The 15,341-nt window shown below is 34.9% G+C and overlaps 1 protein-coding gene across 1 annotated transcript in view; it reads right to left on the minus strand.

Annotated features, from left to right (window-relative positions):
* CDH8 (cadherin 8) overlaps positions 1-15,341 on the minus strand; it is a 335,229-nt gene that overhangs the window by 47,973 nt on the left and 271,915 nt on the right. Inside the window, exon 9 of the mRNA XM_069456431.1 lies at positions 14,410-14,527. Coding sequence (XP_069312532.1) covers positions 14,410-14,527 — 118 coding nt within the window. The remainder of the gene's footprint in view (positions 1-14,409; positions 14,528-15,341) is intronic.

Consider the following 15,341-nt stretch of genomic DNA (forward strand, 5'->3'; position numbering starts at 1 on the left):
CAGTACCTCCAATTTTTCTCTGCATTCTAATTTTTTTTTTTCCCTTTCAGCCCTCTAAGAGAACAACGTAATATGTTCCACATATAAAGAGGTTCAGACCCACTGCAATGTGAATGTCCTTGCTTCTGTAAGCCCAACAACTAATGGGCCTAAAATAGCGAAGCTGGCAGGGACCCAGGAATTAAACAGTAAATTATGAACTTTATCTGCTTAATCTCCATGAGCGGTGTTGGCCTTGGATTCCTGAGTTGCACCGGATCTCCTACTAGAATTTATGACTTCCCTGACATATTATTTTGCTCCTTTCATCTCTTCCCTTCTAAAGAGCCATATATATAGCCTGTGTACCAAAGCACATTCCCATTAGCCTTCTGAGAAGGAAGGACCCTGGTAAGAGTTCTCTGATGCTAAAACTTTGTGTTCTTTTCTCAAAAACAAGACCTAGCACATACTCCAATAAGGCATTTCCAGGAGAATCTTACACAGATAAGATCTAGACTCTAAATTCTCACTTTCTGATTTTAACATTGGAAACCGTGCTTTGGAGAGACATGAACAAGCAATTCCTTGTTAATGGCACTTCAATTATTTTCAAAGGCATTACATTAAGGAATTAAGCAAGTGAATAATATAATAAAAAACATTGACTGCCTTTGGAATGTGCTTCCTTTTAGTTCTTATAGCTTGTCGACATTCTAACGTCAAGGGAGTGTTGCTCAATCTACATTGCATAATGTTTTCACCCAGCGTTATTCTTGTACTTAGGATCCTGTTCTTTTCCTCTAGTTCTTTTCATAAGTCAATGTGCTTTATTAATTGGAATGCTCTATCTCATTGATTCTAAGATACATATATTTTCCCTTTCAATTTTTTAATATTATCGAAATCAGAATGTGTCTTACAGTTCAGAAAATATTGTATTTGTCAACCTTTTAGTGAAACATTATTTATTTCTCAGTTGAACATACATTAATGGTGCTTCTCATTAACAATATCTTATATTGAATGAAAGTTTTAAAGGATGAGATTAAATCTGTATCTTGGCTGCTGTGGATAGTGCTGCAATACACATGGAGGGTAGACATCTCTTAGACATACTGTTTTTCTTTCCTTGGGATATACACCCAGTAGTGGGATGACTGGATCATATGGTAGTTCTATTTTTAGGTTTTGGAGAAACCTCCATACTGTTTTCCATAATCGCTGTACTAATTTACATTCCCACCAAGAGTGCATGAGAGTTCTCACTCAGATGTGGAATCTAAAAAAAAGTTGATCTCAGAGAAGGAGAGAGTAGAATAGTGGTCAGTAGAGGTGGGGATAGGGTGCCGGGAAGGGGATGTAGCCAAAGGCTGGTTAACAGATACAAAAGCAGAGATAGATAGGAGGAATAAGTTCTAGCACTGTGAAAATGTATAGCACTACCAGGTGATTAAAATTAACAACAACTTATTGTATATTTTCAACTATCTAGAAAAGCAGTTTTTAATGTTCTCAACACAAATAAATAATAAACGTTTGAGGTGATGGATATGCTAATTACCCTGATCTGATCATTACACATTGTGTATCTGTATCAAAATATCACGTTGTACTCTATAAATATATGCAATTATGTTTCAATCAAAAAATTGTAAAAGCAAAAAAATAAAAAGTGAGATTAAAGTTTGAGCTTTGGATCAGAAAAAGGCAATGATAATATCTATGTTGGCCTGATATGGTTGCAGGCCACTATGAATGACCTGTCCCACTCATAAATGGTTCACTTGACCTGTGGGTCCAATCCCCTAATAAGTCCTTACTTGGTTCTACATGAACATAATATATTCCTAGACCTGGCAGGAGACAAAGGATACTGATCTGGGTCAAAGATCTTCTATTTCTGTGTCCCTAACTTTAAATCATTTAAATTTCAGATCATATTACTAAAAAGTATATGAACATTGTTTATGTGGAATCACTGTGCAACAAAACCCCCATTTCCAGAAAATAGTAACTATTTCTAAATGCTCTTTTTATTTGATGCCTTTTAGACATTTTTATAAGGTTAATTAATTTTCTGTGTTCTCTTTGGCCTTACGTATTGTATAATCCGATGGATTATATGTGATGATTAAAATAGGATAATGCAGAATAAATAAAATGTATACAGTTGAAATTATGTGATGGTTTTCTCTTTCAAATTACCAGAACACCCATATAGGATTGGATATTCAATTTTTCTGATAGATGTACAGTTTGTTTTTCACCAAAGGGTTACTACCAACCAAGCAAGTTGGTGTTCCAACCAACTTTTTTTTTTTTTTTGAGGCCATCTCCTATTTATTTATTCATTTATTTTTATTGATACATAATAATTGTACATATTCATGGAGTATATGTTACATCTTGAAACAAGCACACAACATACAATGATCAAATCAGGGTAACTGGGACAAGATTCACCTGAAACATTCATCATTGCTTTATGTTGGGAGCATCTGAAAACATCCAGCTATTCTGACTCCAACCAACTTTCTGGCAAGTAGATTTCCTCCATATGTGACAGGTTATTTTTGCTACCATTGTTATTGTTGCTGTGGCTAGCATTTTTTAATCAAGATATTTTAATGTTGTTATTAATTTAAAGACCTTCCAGATTTTGGCAATGTATTTGTCATGCTTAATTTTTATGATTTTCTTTTTTATATCTTCTATATAATATTTTTTTATATCTTTCTGTATCACCATTAAATTTAGAATGGAAAGTTGAACCAGGCCTATTAGCCCAATATGAGTCATCATTGTCTTCCTAAGTATCTAAAATTAAGTAATACTTTATTTCTCAATGACTCAATATCCTTGTAATGAATTGCAAAAACCATTGCGAGGGTCAGACACATACAGTCCGAAATAATGCTTGACAGATTTGCTCACTAAGTAGTAAGTGCAGACTAAATGGTAGGTATAATCATTGTTTTGTTTTCTAGGCCTGTAATACCTGCAATAGATCATTTTGACTGTTTTGTCTTCTTTTGGGATATTACCAGGTCCCCCCCCCCCCCAACTAATACTGTGGCAGTTCTCTCCAATATTTAGCTTTGGTTCCCAATCTACTATAGTTTTCAAAAAAGAAGCACTTTGTAAAAAATGATACAATAAAATACGAACAGTTTTACTTAAATGTTCTAGGAATAAACTGCAAAGTTTTAAAAGACAGTGGAGGCTACTGGTGAGAATGTAGTTCTGGCAGTTTGGTAGCCACATTCTATGCCTGGCAAGTCATCTGTCATAGCTGAGGTTCAGTTTCCTCATCTGTAAAATAGTAATACCCATCCTGAATATTTATACATAGAGATATATGGATAAATGCATGTAAATTGTCTGAAATAAATAGGTGCTTGATAAACTTTAGCTATTGTTTTTTATTGCAATTTGATATATAACCTATTCAGAGTAATAAAGAATGTATTTGTTTCAAAGTAACCATAAGATTTCCAAATAAAATCACAAATAGATATGCAAACACACTTCCTAACCTTTATAATCATATATTTCTCAATAAAAGTTATTTTGTAAGCAATTATATACCTATGGTGTGCAATATTAGCTAGATTATTCCTTGGGAACACAGAGTTCTTGCAAAATTAAATATCCATCCTAGAATACATACTTATTTCAGAAAGGCAGAAGAGTGATAATAGAGTAAATATAGGGGGATGGTTTTTCTTCTCATTTCTGCTATATCCAATCAAATTTGAACTTTATATAATTGTCTGCACATATTTGTTTTCTTACTTTGGAAAAAAAATAATGAATTTTGGATAGTTGTTTCTTAACCATGCTAAAACTCTCTTTGTAGAACTTTAGCCTACCAATATTTATAGTAAAGGCAAGTGTCATGTTGACTCACACTGTATGTTTCAGAACACGACCAGAGTTTTTTTTTTTAAGATTTGAAACTATGCACTGACAAATCATTTTCATATATATTACTGATTTATATAACATGTATTAATATCAATATACTTATAAGTCCCATTATTAAACTGTGTGTATGTTTGTGTCTGTAAAAGACTCTTAGATGTGTAGGACACATTTCTTATCCTGTTAAAAACATTGAGAGAGGATGGAGATATATTCGAATACTCAGAAATGCAACATTAATTTCCTTCTGGGTATCAGACAAAGTGTTGGGATCATAGAGTTTATGGATTTCTATAAGATGTTTCACGGCATTTGTCTATTTTAAATATTTTTGGCCATTCCCTATTTCTTCTGTAAATAAACGATGCACTTGTGCATCCCTTAACATAGCCACCTTATGTCTGCAAAAGACGACTGAAGCTCTTCTTTTTTGAGAGATCTTCCTGATAAATCCAAACTGAGTCCAATAATTAAATATCTTCACAAAATTCTTATATTTCCTTACCTCCAGCCTTAGAAGATACACAACACTACCAAATTCCAAACTATTGAAACCATTTGTCATATGTTTATTGAGTTCTCTTACTTTATGAGAATAATTTAATTCTTTAATATGTCCAGAATTCTGCCCAAACATACTGAGAAAGAGAAGCTATAATATTGTAGAAGTGTATCCTTTAATAATATCATTCAATATTTTAATATGGAAGAGATTTTGTACAGTAATTTCTAGTGCAAAGATCACTTCCATATGCATTATTATTTTAAAGATTGATATGAAAGGCAAAGTGCATAAAGCACCACATAAATGACAGGTATATCCCTTGGCATTTATCCTACATTCTTTCTTTTGTTCATAACAGCTATTTTGTTTGGACATTTTCAAACATGTTCAGTCTGTTACAGAAAGTTAAAAGCCGGATCCAAAGTCACACCTCCATTAATTGGTAGACCCAGGACTTGTTTGATTTCAAAATTTGTGATATTTCTTCTGATAATCATGTTTGCACACTCAGTATGTTAGAATAGATGAGCCTTTAGATCCCCGGCACAAACCCATTCATTTTGTACAAGAGGAAACGGAAGTCCAGGGAGGAGAAGTAAATCACAGCGTGCGTGACCTTGATGGAACTAGCAGAGACTGTCTAGCCAAGCAAAAGAATGAAATTCAGAGAAGGATGACTGTGTTCAGCATACCAGGTACAGTATCACCTTGTTTTCAGATCACCCTAAGATAAACAGCTTCAAAAGGCTGGGAATAATATACTTGAGCAATGGAGGGAGGAAATTCTAGTAGGCAATCTAGTAATATGAAAGCAAAGGCAATGAATAACCCAGAGAGGTCCAAGGACAACAATTACTATCTTCCTCTACACCGTGCATCAGTACATTCATTTTGGTGGCATCTTAGGGAATAGATAGAATAGGCAACAGATAGAATATGAACCCAATGTCATGGCCAGAAATCAGCACAATACCATGCTGGTGGTTTCCAGGAGGCATTATACACTGACAGTTAGCTAAATCCTCTGTTAACTGACAAGTATCTGAACCAATCATCTATAGGAGCTTGTAAAGACATGAACTATACATAATGAATCTTGTACCCAAGCTAAAACAGATTCTAATAAGCCTGCAAAGTGGAATCATCAGCTCCAGCTCACTGGTAGCACCGTACCACAAATTACAGTGAAATCTATGGATCACTGTGCATTTGGAAAGGGCTCACTGACATGCTTTGACCCTTCAAGTATAAACATACTGCATAGTATCATTCAACATTCCTCCTGTGAGCTCAGGCATAAAGAAGATACCGATGTAAAACTCGGAGAAGTAGCTGCCCATAATTACAGATGCCCATTATCACTCCGACCGGCCAAATGCTTCCTAAACATGGGACTGATGGAATCCACGAAAACCTAACTCTTTCTCACGAAGGGTCAGGTTCACAAACTGGGCAAGGTCTAAGAGGAAACTTTGATTACAACAGTACAGAAGTTAGAATACATGATCAACACCTCCTAAATCACAGTATTGTGCAGACTAGCCTGTGAGTTTCTTCACTATGTGGCAAAAATTCATGTTAAATTTTAGTTTTCGCTCTGAGAATCCAAATTGGCATAAGACTGAGTCCTGAGGAGAAGAGAAATACACCCTACAGAAGGGCAAAGACAGTTTCTATTTTATTCACTGCTTTATTTCCAACTCCCAGGGTAGCGCCCGGCACATGGTAGACACTAAATAAATAGGTATTGAGTGAATGAATGAGGGAATAAAGATAAGATCCATTATTAATAACCTCAGAGGATAGTGAGAGAGACATTTCTTGATTCATGTGTCTGTCTCAGCAGTTACCATGCTGTCCTGCAGGGAAAAGCAAAGAGAACAAACTTCACAGCAACTGTTAACCTCCCACTCGCTCTGCTTACAGATGAGGGAAACTTCTACCTGAGTTATTATGAATGATTGAAAATTAGATGGATAAAAGAGGGAGGAAACAGAGGATGTGAATCCAGACAATAGGGAAGGGGAGGAGATTTCAAAAACATCACTGGCTTGGCATGTTCAAGCCAAAGGTTGTACAAGGGGTACTGAAGGTGGGAGAAAGTGATGGAATATAAAGTTGAGGAGGTAGACATTCCCACGAATTGCCCCATTGTTATTACTTTTTAAAGAAACCACATTTGAAGTTCTGTACTTAGCATCTAAGATCTTCATGTGCTATCTATTTACTAAGATACTCCTAGCTCAAAAATTCTGTCATTCTATCAACTCTTAAATATTCCAGTCACCAATATGTAAAGAGTGGTATGCTATTTCTAGCCCTATGAAAAACTACAATTTTTAAGGACTCTTAATTTTTATTCTTTGATTATGTTACTCTAATGAGGTTTATATTCAAAGAACTATTTAATTTACCCACAGACTCTTCTTTCCCATTCCTCCTTTCCCTCTGCTTTGCTCATGGACAATGTTTGCAGACAGGTTTAATCATCCATCCATCACGTAGGGGACAACAGCATGGTGTATTGTTAGTTACCTCCCAAATTCCTATTTCAGGTGCCTTATAAATATTTTTATTTGTTGCATTGGGTGAATGAATGAAATTCAGGAGGCTCATAAAATTGTAGAAGAAAGCAAAGGAGAGGGGAAGGAAACTAATATTGATCGAGTATACCTAATTTGCCAGACAATGAACTTAGCACGGTACCATTTTTATTTTTTTTACCTAAATTAATATTTTAGTATTCAAAACAACATGGGGTGAATATTATTTCCATTTTGCAGATAAAGTTTCAATAGTATTCAGTTATTTTGCAAGTTCTCATAGATCATAATCAGAAGAGCTGGAATTCAAACCTGAATATTCCTAAATATTCCTGTTCTATATTATCTTTCATTCTAATTCATCCCAAGTCAACGATTTTAATGCTTATCTGTGTGGAGTGCCCCCTTTACTGTTGCCAAATTATTTCTCCGCCGTTTCTATCCACTTTGACAATCTGAGGGATCTGAAGTACTTGGGGTGTGTTATTCAGGTCACATCCCCAGACAGAATGTCATGTATGCCTAATGTTGTGTCTATAAAATACTCAAATTAATTCAAAATGCAAACTTCTGTGATGAAAGAACATGAGATGATTGTCAACTACATTTAATACTTTTTTAGAAAAGGAGCATTTGCATAGACTGACAGTTCATTTTGTTTCCACATCCAATTTTAATATTTGGTCGTGCTTTCCAAAGGACAGTTGTGTTTGTTTGATACCCACAAGATCCCAAGACTGATTTTTATGCTTGTAAATAGAGGATAAATCAGTAAATAACATTATTCTTTCATAGCTCAAACACCAAAAGTACCACAAGCAACACTGGCTGAGTGAAAAATATTTCTCTACCTTATTCTTTATATTTCTCCTAATTTCGACTGATGGCTTTATTTTTCTATATAAGTATTTGGGGCAAAAATCTCACAAAGCGAAGTTCTCAAGGGAAAGGTTCTATGTACTAAGTCATCTTTAACATAATCAGGGTACCTTTAAGATAATTAAGCATGTACCAATTTATTTGCTTGGTTTTTCTCTTTTCAAAAATCTTGAAAATTAGAGTTCTCTGTAAGGACCAAAAGCGACAGCTAGCAAACTAACAGGGAAGGTCTGATGCAATTCACAGCTTTGGGTAGAATTATTACAACCACATGCATAAATCTATGCTCTGTATCTGAATCATATCCTAGTAGTAATCTCAGAAGTACCTTATCTCCCATAACATACACTGAAGAATAGATGCTAAGGGCAATGCTATGTCTGGCCAGAAAAATAACCTTAGGATTTTCAACTTTTAGAAAGGGAAGTCTTCACTTCTGAAGGTACCCATGTGTTACGAGTTAGAAAAAGAAAATATGGAGACTACAAAATAACAAGAGTTTTATAAAAACTACTTAAGCAAAGCAAATCTTGTTTTCTGAAACTAACTGCACAGTTGTATGCAACTTAGAAAATGGAAGTACAGATCTGTTTTCTATTTTTCTTAGCTTGTACATCATCCTTAATTACAGTTTAGGCAACAAAATGAAACATAAATGGCTTTTTATCAACAGCATATTGCTGGAAGCATAAACAATAAATTATGAATTACTGAGGTAGAAGCCTTTTTGGATCATGTAAGCATAATGCTATTCTACATACGTTGGATCCACTGGACCTCCTGTTTCATGCAAATTGAACATTACCTGTAATGATTCAACACTGAGGAAAAAGACCATACATACTTCGTATGGATAAGAGCAGAAAACTTACAGGGAAAGTGCTGCTACTCAATGTTCAGTGCTATGTATTGCACTGTGCAAAAGTCCACGGTGAGCAGGATACTCAACATCACCATACTGGAAACATACATCTATGGATATTCATTATCATGCTCATAAAAGCACGGTAGTTTTTGTCTGTTGCTTAGCTATGCTTGCCTGGGAAATCCAATAATAATGGATCTGCTTTAGTTAAGGTATGGACGCTTTTGTAAAGGCCACTTAAAGAAAAGAGGTGTTTTTTTTCCCCCCAGAAAACCCACTCTTAGCTTCAAAGCAGCCTAAAAGTACGGAAGAACATAAGGAGGCCTACGGTGGCCAGAAAGAGGACAAATGACTTACCAAGGTGGCCCTCTTTGCTGTGTGAATCAGTGGGAAGTCTTCAAAAGTTCGTCGGGGTAAGTATAGCTTGCTTAAGGTGGTGGAGAGAGGAACTCCGTCTGCCTTGAAACCTACATCGTGAGTACACGTGAGGCATTAAAGAGATTTCAGCTGGAGAGAGGAGGAAAGGTTGGCCCTGGCTGGCTTGGGATCAGGGGAATCCAGTTCCGCTTTCAGGCAGCAAATTTGGTTTTGTGACAAGAGGCATCTTTGAGAAGCTGACAGTAGTCAAGAGTGCAAAGGAAGACTCTCTGTAATTTTCCAGCCTATGCAAAACAGTTCCCAGAGAGTATGTGTGTTGGCGGGGAAAATGGGAAGGTTTGAGGCAATTTGAAACAAGTCAAACAACCTGATGTGCTAGAATTGAAAGTGATCCTAACAAGCTGAGAGGTGGGGTTAGCCATTAGGTGGAAAAACCTGAATTTCATTTAGGCAAAGGTGATATAGAAAGGAAAAAAAAATGCCTTCATATTCAAAACCAGATCCAGGAATCCTGCAGCTATTTCTGTGGCTGGAAAATATTTTCATAGTCTCCCCATTCCCCCTCCTCTTCCTCCTTCTCCTCCTTCTCCTCCTTTTATTATGTCTTTCTATTACAATAGCCTGTAGGTTGCAGTACATTACAGTACTACATAAGCAGATTTCTTGCAATGCATTCTAGTGAGGGTCATTGTTTTCCCAACTGCCTATGAGGCCACTTTCAAAATTACTGCACAACATAACAACAACAACAACCAAATCTGGAGAGTTAAAGCTGCAAAGAGATCTGGTTGAGAATTATAAGACAAAGGAGATATAACATAGTATGATAAGTTAGGAATTATTGAATTCATATAAAAAGGATCTTGTCTCATCTATCGATGATTTTTTTTTTCTATGTGCCACACATTGTGCTAAGAGCTAAGTCTTCAGTTACACACATCCATCTCAGCACACCTATGAGGCAGGTATGTTATCCTGGTATGACAGATGAGGAAACTGAAGCTTAAAATAATTTGTTTACAGTCAGAGTATTCTCACAAGGGATACTTCTAGAAGATAAACTAGTTAAAACAGATACTACCTGAATTAGGGCAATCATTTGAGATGGAAATTCCTTACACAAAGCTTGAATTCTGTGCTGTACAGGTAACTATGTTATGGACAATGACATAACCCAAGGCATGCTCATTCCAAAGTTCCAGTCAGCATCTGCATTATTCAAATTAATTACCAAAATTATACCTTTACAGTGAGCTTTTTATCAATAAGATTTCAGTCTATGGGTAGAAATCAAAAAGAAAAAAATAATCAGTATCATCAGGTACTACTATAGTTCCCTTTCTCTCTTTTCGTAAACATAACCAAGATATAACTAAGTCTAAGTTTACTGTATTTCTCTTCTACCCACTGGTTCTCCTTAGAAAACAAAGCTTTATGTTTTTTGTTGTTTTTTTTTTTTTTTTCATTTCATATGATTTAAACATTTTAGTATAAACCACGAAAACTTCCATTTTACCAGATTGTGCTCTGGCAATTCCAATACATTTTTTTTTTACCTACAGTGTGCAGGCTGGAGAAGAGGTTTCTGTAGACCTCAAATTTCCTACAAGCAAGATATTTCAGTATCTATAAAAAGCTCATTTATCTTCCCTGTCTTGTTATATTTAATTGTTGGGTATTTTCCATTTCCATGGTTAGAATGGATGGCAATACTGAAATGTGGTCAACACAATTTTCTGTTTATATTAATAAATTCACCCAAATTCCATGGAAGATGAAAAAAACAATATCTTGGTCATATACAAAATTCAAGGTGCTATTATTTTTTCATATGTGCATGTGATATTAAATGATTCATCATATTTTTGACCTTTACTTCTACCTTTATACATATTAAAGGTTGATTTACTATTCTGGCAGAAATATGACTCTCATATAATTAGGAGAATTATTTGTGAAATCACTCAACTGTGTAGGAGACAAGAGATAGGTAATTTCTATCTCATTTTGTCTTTGATTATGAATTAGTTGGTAGAAAATTGCATTAGACCAATCTATATCAGACAGGAGAGAGATCACAATAATTTCAAATTGAAAGATATGGCTGCAAGTTCCTTAGGAAATGCCAAATACTGAAACCCTGAGAACCATCTCCCTTAAAGACCAAATTAAATAGGACAGAAATTCATTCATCAATTATGGATGTAAATATATTAGCTGTCTCAAAATTTTAACATTTTTCTGGTGGGCTGGAGCTTGTAACTGATAATATTCTCAGTGGAGAAACCTCATCTACTGACAATTTTGAAGTCCATTTTAAGAAGAAAAAAACAATTTTAAATATGGTTACACCATTTGATCCTCTATCTCCATGTTTCCAACATAAAATACACCATAATTTTAAAGTAAATAATGTCTCATATTTTGATTTTTTGGTAGTTTCATGTTCTCTCTTCATTAACAATAAACTAGCAACAGACTCACAAAATATCCGTCTATGTATCCTCTATCTACCTACTTATATACACCTACAACATTTTTAATTTGACAACCTCTTTTCACTACTTTCATTGTTTCTGCATGTTAAGAAGAGACAAATTATTTTTTCCATTTTCACAGTAACTGTCCAGATGTCAAAGAAGTAGTGGTCTATGGAGCAAAACTCATGAATTTCTGATCTAGGAAAGGAAAATAGAGTATAAACTTTATGTCTCTATTCCAAAGACTTGTGTGTTCATGATTTATTCTATGAAAGAGATGTTGGATACTTGGACCCTAAATCCAAAATCACAGTGAATATGTCCTACCTCCCACAAGACAGTCCTTGTTTATGATGTTCTTCAGACATAAATATAAAATAGAAAATATGAAAAACCCCTTTCACTTTAAAAAGTATCCCAGTTGGAATAATAAATGATATGGTCTCTCTGCAAAACAAATGAACAGAATTTAAAAAAAAGAATCATGACATATACAGTACTCTTTCTGTTCCAAGTTATTTTGCAATACCTGGTACCTGTTTGTATGTGTGTGGTTTTTTTTTTTTTTAATTTTATTTCACAAAACAAGGAAAAAATTAAAACCCAGTAAGATACGTTGAAATTGTAACTTCCATTTTCTAGTTTGAAAATAAAACAGATAATCCACATGACATTTAATATCCCAGTACAGAGTTTATTGAAATGTGTGATGAGGCAGAAGGAGGTTTTACTTTCCACTAATTTCAAAAATTAGAGAAAACACATGAAATTCATTCACCATAGGATTAAATCTCCTCTTCAAAAGTGTTAGGGCATAATAAATATAGGTCAAAATTACACTTCCCTAGCACCCAATAATACCTTCCCATTTATCCAACACCTTATGTAATACCTTCCAGGCACTTATAACAGGCATATCTTGAAATTATGGAAAGTACAGGAAACAGCAGGAGGCTCAGAATATTCGGGAGGGGAAAACATTTCTTCACAGAAAATTTTTAAAGGTGGGGCATTTTATAAATAAAAATAATGACTAATACTAATTAGCTCACAATTAAAATAAGCATGGCCACACTTATGTGCAGATTTTCAGTTCAGTTTGTGGTTTCTACTTCTTTTTTTTTTTTTAATGTCAGCATATTATAGGGGTACAAATGTTTAGGTTACATATATTGCCTTTGCTCCACCCGAGTCAGAGCTTCAAGTGTGTCCTCCCTGCAGATGGTGTGCACCGCACCCATTAGGTGAGAATACACCCACCCCCTCCTCTCCCCTCCCACCTGCCTGACACCGGATGAACGTTATTACTATATGTGCACATAAGTGTTGGTCAGTTAATACCAATTTGATGGTGAGTACGTGTGGTGCTTGTTTTTCCATTCTTGGGACACTTCACTTAGTAGAATGGGCTCCAGCTCTATCCAGAATAATTCAAGAAGTGCTAGATCACCATTGCTTTTTGTGGCTGAGAACTCCATGGTATACATATACCACATTTCATTAATCCACTCATGTATTGATGGGCATTTAGTTTGTGGTTTCTGAGAGGGCTTGTGTGTCACACATATTCATGTGACTACCATAAAAAAAAAATGGCAGTGCTAACAGAGAGACAAAGACAATGAGCTTGGATTAGAGTTCTTAATTAGAGGTGACTAACAAATGAATACTCCATTACTGAGAAGAAAGAACAGGGTTTTGTCTCCTTAGTGTTTATAATAGTGGAAGTCGGCTAAATGAGTAACATCTATCTAACATCTTTCTCATTTCCTTTTCTGTGATGCATCCACATTTATCAAAGCATCTCCAAAGAACTAAGTAGCATTATGTTAAAAAGCAAGGCCATAATATATTTAATGCAAGCCATTAAATAAAATGTTATTTTATCATAAAGGAAGTTTTATCAAAATTCACTACCTCCTTTAAATTGAATGTAGCAAATAATCCAAACAGATATTATGAACCAAATAGTACTCTTCCAATTAAATACAGTGTATATACATAGACCACTGAGACATCAAACAGATGCCTATAGTAAAGCCAGAAGACAGTCTGAGCCATTACCTGTATTTTCCTAATCATTCTAAAACAGCTAAAACTAACACTGAAATAACTTTGAACCAATATAATTTTTTTTTAAATCTTGTTAAATGTATAGCAGCTTAGGAATCAAAAACTTACATGAGACAGTCTTTAAAAAATGATCTATGGCCTTTATATGTTATAAACATCATGGTTAAAGGAAACTAATGCAAACTTGGTCCTCAAAAAATAATGAAATAGATTAAATGTTCTCTGTGAGTGAAAGACTTAACAATAAATCTGTTCATATTAGCTCCAAATTAATACTGGTAAAAAGTGTCCTTCAAGAAGGATTTTCTGATCTAATTGTTATTGTTAATGTTGGTACAGTCTTAAACCAAATACCTCCAATGTGTACCCACAAATCAGGCAAAATTAGAATAGGTTTTCCCTAAAGACTTGGTAAACATTCAATTAAAACTTAACAAGTACAAAGTGCAAGCCAGCTCCTCCTCTAACAGGTATCTCAGCATCTGAAAATTCCTGGAAGCTTTCACACGGGTTAAAACTCATTCTTCATTTTTTAAAGTAAGGTGATTGAGGTATTTCCTGGGATAAAATTAATTTTCACATTAACAATTTTCTTATCTATTGTTTCAATATTAGAAAGGGAGAGTGAGGTAATTACCATGCCATTAGGCTGATAAGCTGGATTTCAACTGCTCATGGGTGAACAAAAATTATTTTAATGATATTTTCAGTTAGGTTATGAAATTGCATCCTATTTTCCAATTCATATTCTACCCTATTGCACAAAGCTAATATTTTTACCTTCATTTTTCTTGATGGTGAAATTCGGATTGTTGACCATTTCTGGAAGAAGACTGTATAAGAAATAATGTCCATTTTTGGGATCATCCTTGTCCATGGCGCTTACTGTTTGAATGACCTGTAACATAAAACTTGATGTCAACAATTCTAATGATATCAGAGAGCTCCTACTGCCTATGAAACCTCACGGACATCCCTTTTGGGGTCTGATACTTTGGCCCAAAGACTTTTTTCAGCTTCTAGATTGTCATGGATGGTTTGTGCCAAGAATAAGGAGAAAAATGTATCACTTTAAAACCTCAGCTTCAGTAAGTTGATGAAAATTAAGAGGATTACCTTTTAGTCCACTTGGTGTCTGTGGCTTGAAATAGCAAAGTTAAGTGTATTTGAAAATTCCACTGGGCAATTACAGGTTTCTTTCCAATTTGAGTGTTTACGGGCATCTAGAATGAGATTTGGAATTGTTACAGTGATTGCAGTGTGGCCCTTGGGAGGATCTTGGAGGTAAATGACTTAAATCTTGAATCCTAATAACTCTTCTCTTATTTTTCTCATCAGGTTTACAAATGTTTGCCAAATAAGTGTTCCTCGGCACAAACATCACTGCAACCAACCTGAGAAGTTGCATCCGTTCCTTCGCAATAATGAATACTGTCTTTAAATCTAGTGGATAACACATGCAAACAATACTTTGGAGTGTATCCTGAGATGAATAAATTATAGGGATTAGAATTACCATTGTGCAGAGAACTGTTTGGATAGATACACATACTTGGAATCGGTGTCTGTTGAATGTGCTTGTTTCATTTGCAAAGCAGCATTAACTTAATGCAAGTTGTTTCTTGGGATGCCAGGGAATTATCGTAATAATCTGTATTCATGATTCTGTGATATCATTACTTCAATGTGAAACACTGGACAAGAGTTAATGT

The sequence above is a fragment of the Eulemur rufifrons genome, chromosome 23 (assembly GCF_041146395.1).
Source record: "Eulemur rufifrons isolate Redbay chromosome 23, OSU_ERuf_1, whole genome shotgun sequence".
Classification (NCBI taxonomy): domain Eukaryota; kingdom Metazoa; phylum Chordata; class Mammalia; order Primates; family Lemuridae; genus Eulemur; species Eulemur rufifrons.